The sequence below is a fragment of the Paramisgurnus dabryanus genome, chromosome 12, assembly GCF_030506205.2.
Source record: "Paramisgurnus dabryanus chromosome 12, PD_genome_1.1, whole genome shotgun sequence".
Taxonomy (NCBI): Eukaryota; Metazoa; Chordata; class Actinopteri; order Cypriniformes; family Cobitidae; genus Paramisgurnus; species Paramisgurnus dabryanus.
Window position 1 is genome coordinate 11,265,707 of NC_133348.1, and position 11,398 is coordinate 11,277,104.

The 11,398-nt window shown below is 33.2% G+C and overlaps 1 protein-coding gene and 1 long non-coding RNA gene across 2 annotated transcripts in view; both read left to right on the forward strand.

The window, feature by feature from the left end:
* fig4a (FIG4 phosphoinositide 5-phosphatase a) overlaps window positions 1–11,398 on the forward strand; it is an 81,590-nt gene that overhangs the window by 6,781 nt on the left and 63,411 nt on the right. Inside the window, exons 5-10 of the mRNA XM_065256455.2 lie at window positions 303–459; window positions 3,093–3,143; window positions 4,934–5,076; window positions 5,407–5,535; window positions 8,364–8,464; window positions 8,586–8,748. Of these exons, the coding sequence (XP_065112527.1) occupies window positions 303–459; window positions 3,093–3,143; window positions 4,934–5,076; window positions 5,407–5,535; window positions 8,364–8,464; window positions 8,586–8,748 (744 nt within the window). The remainder of the gene's footprint in view (window positions 1–302; window positions 460–3,092; window positions 3,144–4,933; window positions 5,077–5,406; window positions 5,536–8,363; window positions 8,465–8,585; window positions 8,749–11,398) is intronic.
* LOC141283051 (uncharacterized) lies at window positions 9,929–11,265 on the forward strand. Its single transcript, XR_012338027.1, has 3 exons — window positions 9,929–10,628; window positions 10,734–10,896; window positions 11,079–11,265. It is a non-coding gene; the product is annotated as an uncharacterized lncRNA (long non-coding RNA).

Below are 11,398 nucleotides of genomic sequence, written 5' to 3' on the forward strand. Positions count from 1 at the left end.
TAGTATCTGTAGTGTAAATAGCCGAGGCCAAAAAAAACTAATCTTTTGTCTCTACCTTGGTTGTGTCTCTAATGATCACTTTTTTGTATACTGAAAGGGACTTTGTACGACACTTCTTATGTTATTACTTTCCAATGACAGACTGGTTTGTTGTTTTTACTCGCTTTTTTAAGTTCACCTTGGTTCTGCATTATTTGCGTCAATTATTCTTTACATAAAAGAAGCTTCAAATCAAAACACATTTAGCTTTTTCTGGCCTCTAAATAAAAAGTGCATTTGGCTCTTCATTCTGTCTCTTTTAGGTTTTGTGCGTTTTCTAGAGGGTTACTATGTTGTGCTGATCACCAAACGTCGCAAAATGGCTGACATCGGTGGACACTCCATATATAAGATTGAAGACACGACTATGATCTACATTCCCAATGACTCTGTCAGAGTTACTCACCCTGATGAAGCCCGGTGAGTTATCAGACACTGCTCTCATATATACAGGGGCGTTATGCACCAATTGTTTTTGAGGGGGCACAGTCATAATAATTACCATCTACTTAACCTCCTTAGACCTTGTGTGTTCATATACATGCACATTTTTTTGTTGTTTGTACCATAATACTTAATTCTGTGTAACTGAACCTGTTGCACACAAAAGTGGACAATTATACTGCTTCATGTTCAAAGAAAAAAATGTGGTTATTATATTTATTCGTTCTTCCTAACCTCAGAATAGCTGGAATAAATCAGAAAAAAAGAGACAAACCAAAGCTTGGGTCTTAGGATGTTAATAGAATATATTAAAACCTTTTTAAATGCCATATTATCATGGACTACACAGACAAAAAGGTAAGAAGCGGTGTTTAGGAGTTAATTGAATTCTTTGCAATGTGTGTAAATAGTAATTAGATGCTATCTATACTTTATATTGTTTTACACATTATTGAAAAATAATATAAAACCTTTGGGAATATAAAGAAACATTTGGTGCAAGTAGATCTTAATGCAATGCTGTAATTCTTTTATTTCACATTGCAATTTAATTGCATTGAACTTAAAAAAAAAACTAGTCAATTCATTTATCATTTATATAAAATTTTTAGAGGAACGCATTTTTGAATCATATATTTGACCTTAGAGTGATAGCACATTAACATGTGATACTGCGCCCCCTCTTGGGGTGAATCTAGATCTGAACAAGAAATTGACTTTGAACCATCGTTTTTCTACACAACAAGTATGGGTAAAGTAAAACATTGCGGTAACTGCTGCGTTTTAAAAGGTTTTTATTTTATCATATAACAAAATGCAGCACCAACATCAACGTGTTCGCGACCGTGCAAAATTATGGCACCAGGGCTATTCTGTTGTGTCTGGGTTTGTGTAATTCATTAATAATTTATTGCGTTTAGAATGAAGGACAAAAATCTCAGGGTGAAGACTTGGCCATATATTTCCTAAAACAAGGTGAAAAGATGCTTCATTTATTTTGAGAGTGCATACAAAATGTATATGTTTATTGGAATTTTTATACTTTGTATAATTAATTTAATTAGGACTAAAACAAACATTTGAATGATTTGATCACATGATGCTCTTGTTGGTTTTTAGAGACTGTCAGTGTTTGCATTTGATTTCACTGCATACAGCACTTTTTATGTTTGTTAAATGTATAGCGTCATTCAGGTATTACATACTCCTGTAGCTCAACTTGTATAAGATTGTGTTAGCAGAGAAGACACATTACATACTGATAAAATGCATTTAAGCTGTACACTTTAATCGCTTTAGATAAAAGCATCTGCCAGATGCATAAATGAAAATGTAAAATGCAAAATCACTTATTGAGCACAGTAAACACAAAAACAAAATAATACAAATAGTATGTGATTATTATTTATCCTCTGAACACAAACACACACACACACACACACACACACACACACACACACACACACACACACACACACACACACACACACACACACACACACACACACACGTGTGCCCTGCTGCTAGGTCACCTTGATCTCAGGATGCAATTCTCACATCTTTCCGTCTCTGTGTGAAAGTGTTTGTTTTCCACTCATTGTGTGTTAGACTTACAGTAACACAGAGTACTTTTAAAAGTACAACTTGTTACTGTTGACTCATGTAACACGAGACGTTTTTACGTCAAAATAGCAATTCAAGTCGAGCACTATAATAGCTGTGTTCATGGCCTCTGTCCTATCATATCTGTTTTCATATCTGTTATTTAAATATAAAACAATTAAATGCAAGGCAAATATAAAAGAATTTTCCAATTTAAATAAAAGTTAAGATTTGGCAGTAGTATTTGAGAAAATAAAGTTATCATGTACATAAAAAAGCAAAACTCATGCATTCAGTAATTCACAATGCATTCAGATGAGTCAAGTCAAAGTAAAGGAAAATATATTACTTGTGTATAACATTGTATTACTTTATTATTACCAACATATGTTTCTTTCTGGGAGAAGAAAGCATTGCTCTCTCGTGATAAAAAAATAGTGGTGAATCGAATTGAATCGTGACCTTAGAATCGAAAATGTCATCTAATCGAAGATTTTGAGAATGGTGACAACCCTAATCGTAATATTTTTTCCACGATAGTGTATCGATATTTCAATCTCTACTATCGTAGTTGTCGCTGTCCAGTTGTCTGTCATATACGGCCATTCGGCCAATGTCTCAGAAGTTAGCGGGAGTGAGAAAATGGCAGAAAGTTTAAAAACGCCTGCAGCTTTCAAAGACGACATGTGGAAGCACTTTGGCTTTAAAAAAAGGTTTTAAAAAAATGCAGCTCAATTTTTTTATATTTTTGATAAAAAATAAAAAGTATTGCAATGTATCGCAACATGCAACGTATTGTATCGTGATACATTGTATCATGTCCCATGTATCGTGAGACCCTTGCCAATATCCAGCCCTATGGTACAGGGTCATGAAAATTCTGGACTGTCAGGATTGTGTTTTTCCAGGCCTGGAAACAAATAAAATCTGTCATGGAAAAGTCTTTGACAGTTTTATAATAAATATGAGTTTTGCTAGTTATGATAATGATAACATGTCTTTCACAGGTATGTGAGAATTTTCCAGAATGTGGATCTATCCAGTAACTTCTATTTCAGGTAGGTGTGCCAAACTCTGAAGTATAGCATGTGTGTGTCTTTGTGTGTGTCTGTATCTCATTTAAATTCATTGTAAGATTTTCCCGTCATATCTGCAGGTTAATGTTCTTGCGTTTCACTACACCTGCATGTCTTTGTGTATATGTCTGTGTGTATTTGTGCATCTAGACCTCTCTTAACTCCTCACAAAGCCTTTATACACGTGTCAAGAGTTCATCATGTTACAGTATGACCTTGCACAGATCTTCACAGGTCTATTATAAAAGAAATAAGATTTCATCTGTCTGTTCTGCTTTTACCCTTCTTCAGATCTTTTACTTGAAAAGTGTGCTTCTGATGTCTTTTTTAAAATGAAACTAGCTTTCATATGTCGTCTGGGTCACCTTTTGTGGTCATTATATTGTGATATAAGTGTCCAAATACTTAAATGTGCGATGTAAGAAAGCATTTTCAATCCATAATGTACACTTTTTTTGTTGGTAGCATATGTTATGCGTAATGGAGTTATTACATGGCTTTGAACAAATCACCTCATTAATCTCAGATCAAATTCTCATTTGGTTTCTGTCATATTGGCTACACTTACATTAGTCATTTATTGATGATTTGGAATAACTGTGATCCGTCTCTTTTAATTCAGTATGACAATCTTTTTACCAGTGCACAAGTCTGAATTTACATCTGAACAGTTGTCTTATTTGTGTTTGATGGGCCACAATAATAAATCATGATGAATGAAAAAAAAATTAAAGGCACAATATGTAAGATTTTTTAAATAAAATATATCCAAAGAAATTCCTATTTTAAATAATGGCTCATCCCTTTTCATTATCGCCTATCAATGATGTAATATCTGTGCCGTCCTCAGTTTGCACTTGGGAATTCTCTGTTTAATGAAAACGACATATCCCATCGTTCAACTCTCCTTCATAGTCGACAAGCTTCACCTTCGTTATAGTTTTAAAAATGCATAAAAATACATAGTGTCCCTTTAACCTATATAAAAAAATAAGCAGAAGTGTGCATTAAGGTTTAATTCAAAAAGTACCTTCTGACTGGAACTACATGAATAAAGTAGTGCTGGGAAAAGATTAATCACGATTAATCGCATACAAAATAAAAGTTATTTTTTGCATGATATGTGTGTGTGTGTGTACTAAGTGTAATTATTATGTATATTCAACCACACACACATACATATAGTCATTTCAGATTTTTTATTTATATATAATTTTTATTTATTTATATAGAATATAGAATATTTACAAATATAAATAAATATATATACACATGTAAATGTTTCTTAAATAGATACATGAATGTGTGTGTATTTATATATACATAATAAGCACACACTCATATATTATGAAAAAAATCACTTTTATTTTGTATGCGATTAATCGCGATTATTTTTTTCCCAGCACTAAAATAAATAAATAAAAAGAATCATCCAGGCAAAAGAACACTTTTATTTATTCCCTTTTATTTGCTGCTTATACACCTGTGCCCTGTCATTCATCTAAAATAAGAGAGAAATGGTCAAAACAGAGCAATCATAGATTTCAGAAGTGTACTGAGTGATGGATTCATCACGTGGCCGTCCGTCTGTGAATAAGCTGTCAGTAAATGCATGTGTTTCTCTGAACCTAAAAACAAGTTCAATCATTGCACTTCTCTAAGCAACGGGCTCTGTCACGTAGCAACAGCGTATGCTGCCATACGTCTCGCAGGAGCGTGATGATTATTTTCTGCTTGTGAATGCATGTGACCTTTGACCCTCTGGCTTTTAGTTACAGCTACGACCTGAGCCACTCGCTGCAGTATAACCTGACAATCCTGCAGATGCCCTGTGAACCTCCAGAGCCTGAAGATCTGAACGCCAGCAGACAGGACAGCTTTGACATCTTTGAAGAGGAGGGCTTACCCACTCAAGGTCTTCTGAAAGCTCATTTATTAGATATGATCATCCTCCATAATGTAAACAACATTCTGTGAAAATATAACCTTCAAGACTGAGTCACATGTATTTAATAAAACAGATCGAGCAAATGTATAGCACTGAAAGTATCTTTGGATAAAAGCGTCTGACAAACGCATAAATGTTATTTTCTTTTGCAAACACCCGAAGCTTGTTTAGTTTAGTTTTCTATAGATATATTTATTTAAGTTTAGTAAGGAAAAGACTTTATGCTAATCATTCATATCATTATAAATATATAATACGATATTAAATGGATGAATTGTTTGTTTGCTTGTGTTTCAGTCGTGTACGGTTTAAGGAACGAACCCTACGCTAAATATGTGTGGAACGCTCGCCTGCTGGAGAAAGTGAAAGACATCATACATCCTGATTGGCTGTTGTACATCATCCACGGTTTCTGTGGCCAATCCAGTATCCTTATTCATTCTGTGTCCATATAGACTTACTTTAATTTATACTTTATGTGTTTTGGGTAAGGATGCACCGATAAATTGGCCTGTCGATATCGGCAGATAAAAGACATTTTCCCCACTATCGGCCAATTGTTGAAAAACAATGACAACAGAATTGCATAATTTGAAATAAGGAGTAAAAAGCAAAACTATCGGAATCTATCGGTGTTTGTAGATGTCATTCCTTGTATCAGGGTAGAATTGTATTGGTGCATTTCTTCACAGATTTGCCCATAAAACTTCGAAAATCTGACAAAACCCTTGATTTAATGAGAATAATGAGAATTATATTCTAATTTTAATTCTAATTTTAATTTGAATATAATGTGATATAAATATAATACTGTATTATGAATAAAGCAGTGGTGGCATGTGAGTTGCCAGCCAAAACACATTTTATTAATAGCCCTTAATTTTAATATTTATTTATTACATATTTTTATATTAGCTTGGCTTTTTTATGTATGTTAACATTTTAAACAATGATAAAATATATCAACAAGTAAAATATCAATAAAAGAAAACAAAAGTAAATAATATATAAAAAAATTGAAATATTTAAAAATTAAATCAAATCAAAGAAAATGGAGAAAAAAGAAAAAAATGAAGACATAAAAAATTAAAGTGTCTTCAAGTTGTTGATGACTGCTCAGTCAGTCTGTGAGTTGCCCGCCAAAACACATTTTAGTAATAGCCTCAATTTTAATATTTATTTATTACATAATTTTATATTGATGATAAAACATATCAACAAATAAAATATCAATAAAAGAAAACTAAACTAAAATAAAATAAAATACAAAAAATAAAATTTAATTAAATGAAAAAAAAATTATAAAATGAAAAATAATAAATAATATCAAAGAAAATGGAAAAAAAATGCAGACATAAAAAATTTAAGTGTGTTCAAGTTGTTGATGACTGCTCAATCAGTCTGTGAGTTGCCCGCCAAAACACATTTTAGTAAAAGCCTCAATTTTAATATTTATTTATTACATAATTTTATATTGATGATAAAACATATCAACAAATAGAATATCAATAAAAGAAAACGAAAATAAAATTTAAAAATAAAATAAAATACAATTTTAATTAAATGGAAAAAAATATATAAAATGAAAAATAATAAATAATATCAAATCAAAGAAAATGGAAATAAAATGAAAAAAAAAGATGCAGACATAAAAAATTAAAGTGTGTTCAAGTTGTTGATGACTACTCAGTCAGTCTGTGAGTTGCCCGCCAAAACACATTTTAGTAATAGCCTCAATTTATTTATTACATAATTTTATATTAGCTTAACTTTTTTTATGTATGTTAACAATTTAAACAATGATAAAACATATCAACAAGTAAAATATCAATAAAAGAAAACGAAAATAAAATAAAATGAAAAAAATTTAATAAAATGAAAAGTAATAAATAATATCAAATCAAAGAAAATGGAAATAAAATTAAATAAAAAATAACAAAAATGCAGACATAAAAAATTAAATTGTCTTCAAGTTGTTGATGACTGCTCAGTCAGTCTGTGAGTTGCCCGCCAAAACACATTTTATTAATAGCCTCAATTTTAATATTTATTTATTACATACATTTATATTAGCTTGGCTTTTTATGTATGTTAACAATTTAAACAATGATAAAACTTATCAACAAATAAAATATCAATAAAAGAAAATGAAAAAGAAATGATATTACAGTAAATGAAAAGAAAATGGAAATTAAATTAAAAAATGCAGACAAACATTTTTAATTTTTTTTTTTTTCAATATAAAGAGAGATTGTAAGTTGTTGATGACTGCTGTGTCCATACTGGTTTGAATCTTTTTCTGAGACCATCTGTCTATGCTGTTTACTGATGCTGGTCCATATAGTTGACCTGTCTCTGACATCCACTGCAGTCATAACAAAGTCTGCATGTTTCAATGCATATGCATGCGTATCTGGACCCGTGTAGTCATAATGTATATTATTGGGTCTACGCTGAAATCAACGAAGGTTGTGTTTCATAGACAGCTTATGATTATCTATATTTAAAGTGTCCAACTACAGACCAGCTAGCTGTGACCTGCAGTTTTTACATCATTTACATTTAAATCCATTGGTATTAAAATTAATGTTATTGGTTATTCAAGGTATTGCATTAGGAGCAGTGGAAGTAATTCATCTGTACACATGTTAAAATTTAAAAGACAACAGCCCATCAGAGCTGGTTTTACACGCAAGTAATCATTTCTCCTAAAGTTCAGAGGGGTTGAAATGTACGTTACAAAAACGAATCAGCTAAAGGACAAACAGAGAGCGACCTGTAGAGAGTCTGGTGCTGTTGATTACTTTTGTCCTCTGGTTATAATGGTTTCTCTCTTCTCTCTGCTGGAGAGCCACCGCAGAAAACATTTGACCCCAAACTGATCAAAACTTTGGAAACACTTGACCGAAATGTTATTAAAAACCTTTAAATCTGAAGGTTGACAGGTTTTACCCTGGAAAAACAAACTACATCCACTGTTCCCATAATGATTTCTCTCACAAACAACAAACACCACTTTGGAGACGTTGATTTCGTACTCTTGGTCGGTGTGTATTTAGCGCTATTTAAGTTAAAGTGCCCATATAAGGACTTCCACTGTACTTCCTGCACTGCTTATGCAACAGATTCAGTAGTAAAAAAAACTTTCCGAACACAGACGAAGTGCACTCGGATGCTAACAGAAGTTGAATCTGACTGAATGTGTCTCAGATTATGTGTCTATGTCTGTTTATTTCCTGAACTGTAATCTTTAGAGTTGTTGATATACGGGCGACCGGTGTATGTTACCTTAATCGCCCGCCGTTCGAGTCGCTTCGCAGGGACTCGATTTCTCAAGAGAGGAGCCAACTGTGAGGTATAGACATAAATTCACGTGCACACATTGAATGTGAGCTCTGATTCTGGTTAAAATATGGAGTTAGTAGCTTAACTATTTTAAGTTTTGCCAAAACTAATGGAGTGTATTTGTATTTTAGGGCGATGTAGCGAACGAGGTTGAAACGGAGCAGATTGTCCACGATTCCTCCGTCACGTCGTTCGCGGCTGGTAGTTTCTCTTCATGTGTTCAGGTCAGAGGGTCGGTTCCTCTCTACTGGTCTCAGGACATCTCCACCATGATGCCCAAACCACCCATACGCTGTAAGAGACCCTTTCTGTATATTACCACACCTGAATGTGATCATTCACTCGACTCACGAGGCTTTCGAGTAAACTGTAATCTTGTGTCCTCACTGAAATGGCACCTGAACTAAAGAATGAGGCAATGCACAGCTAACACACAGGCTTTTGCTTTCTTAGGAAAGGTTTATTTTTGTGTTCTCATGTATTTTGTTCTCTTTGCGATGATGTTACTGAAGCCGATGTGCTGTCGTCCTTTGAAGTTCAAGCAGTTTTTTCTCCTCAGCGTCTGCTGAATTAATTTCAGTGTTTGTCGTCTGGATCAAGATGACATCTCATGTGAACAGATTCATGCTGAGTGCCCACTGTTACCGAGTATTACTTACCTCAGAAACCACCTTAGTGTGTGTGTGTGTGTGTGTGTGTGTGTGTGTGTGTGTGTGTTGGTCTTTGTGATTTATGAGGACATTTCATATGAATACACGCCACATTATAAGGACATTTTGGATTACAAGGACATGGCCTGTGTCCTCATAATTCGGGCAATGTAGAAGTCCTCCAACAGCTAGGTGGAGCTGAAATCCAAATTTTCTCCACATGTCTTTATAATTCACATAAACCTGAATTTGTGTATGACGTGTGTATCGGAAGTGCGCCTCTGTAGGCCGGACTTGGTACTGCGCCTCCTCATTGATTATTAATACGTGTGTATGAAATCGCGGCTTCTGATTGGCTGACCGCCAGAAGTCTTCATAATGTCGGAATTTGTCAACCTCAAGCGATGTAAACTGATCTACGACAACGACGGTATTGGAAAATATATAATCCAAGTATAAAATAATAGCCATATGTTACATTTACAAAGTTATATATAAAAAGCACTGCACACTGAACCCTTTTCTCCCATCTGACCGATGAATTTTCTCCGTGGATGTCAGACGACGACGATATCACTCATCGCTGTAAGGTAAGTTTAATGATAAGCATAAAGCTACTCTTTATGTTAAAATCTGTTTTAGTTTATAACGATTTAAGTTATTGTCGTTCAAGATCACATTATTCTATAGACAGTGGTTGAGAGGAGTTCCAGGCTATTTTATTCAAAAACATCGAAGTGATTAGTTTGTGTTTAATACTGACGATGCTGTGTAATTAGTTATATCAACAAAAAAATATGTTAACTGATGATTTTTTCCGTGAGTAAGCTTTTTAGTGATTATAAATTTACCTAGATTGTCTGGTAGCTTGTTTACAGTAACGTATACCAAGTCACCCATACCAACTACAACTATCATTGTGATAAGCATATGTGAACTGTAATAAGGCTAATAGATTTACTGTTGTGTGATGGGTTTTGTTCAGTGTGTTTTTATCTTATTTTGGTGACTTGGTTGTAAACAACTTCAAAAATATTCCAGTAAATAAGTTAAATAGTTTAAAAGAAGAAAATGTTGGTCCATTTAGTCAGTTTTTTCATTGAACCAAAGAGAAATAATGAGCATATGGTACAGTCTTCATGCTACACTAATAATAGTAGTAAGGTTTTCTTCTGTGTAACATTACATGTCCTTTATATGTAAAATTTGGCTGTATTATTTGTGTCCCCTTCAAAAATTGCCCTCAAGAAATGTTATGTTTATGTTTATAACTGTATGATTACTTTAATGTTGTAATTTTACTTAGTTTGAGCCTATAGATCACTATGGGTTATTAATTATGTTCTTAAGGTATAAAACAATAAATCACAAAAAAAATGACTTGCTTTTCTGGACCTTTGTAGAAAATGGCAGGAATAAGGCCCAGGAGATGTAAAAAAAAACCAGAAGAGGAGGCAGTATATTATGCATCAATGTGTAAAGACAATGCTGGATTTGTAGCAAAATATATCAATTCATTCAAAGGTACAGTAAGTAACACAGACCTATGGTTAAGTCATGGATTTTCAACCATGCTCTAAATCTTTAGTTAAAACTTTTCTGTGACTAATCAGACTAATTCTTTGTTAGGTCGGGGAGTGTTCACCACTTCTCACTTTCATAGAGGAGATTTTCTCCTTGAATACCGAGGAGAGGTCATAAAAAAAGAGGAATATGAAAGAAGACTCAAATTATATGACAGTTCACTCGAAGTGTTTTTATTTGAATTCCGTTTTAATGGAAAACAATTATGGTATGTATATGGTTTTATTTAATGTACAATGTCTTATGAATATACTGTTATAAGTCAAACTGTATTACTGCAAGTAATAGCAACAGTTATAGAAAACTACTGACTTGCATTTATGTGGTGTGTAATTGAATCTGTTATTATAACTTAAGTTATAGTAGCATTATGTTTTTTGAATGTTTCAGGGTTGATGCTGCCAAAGAAGATGGATCTTTAGGACGTCTTGTGAATGATGATCACGTGAACCCCAACAGCAAATTGAAAATTATCACAGTGGACAAAAAGCCCCATTTGTGTTTATTTGCTAGAAAGGACATTAGTCCTGGGGAAGAAATCTGTTATAACTATGGGGATTCTGAATGGCCATGGAGACACCAGGTATAGATAACAGTTATTTCTTCAATGTTATTTTGCTCTAAACAATTATTCAAACATAAGCTTTAATCATGTTGTAAATTTGTGATACTTTAGTATACTTTGTTGTTAATCTACACAGGTAACTTCG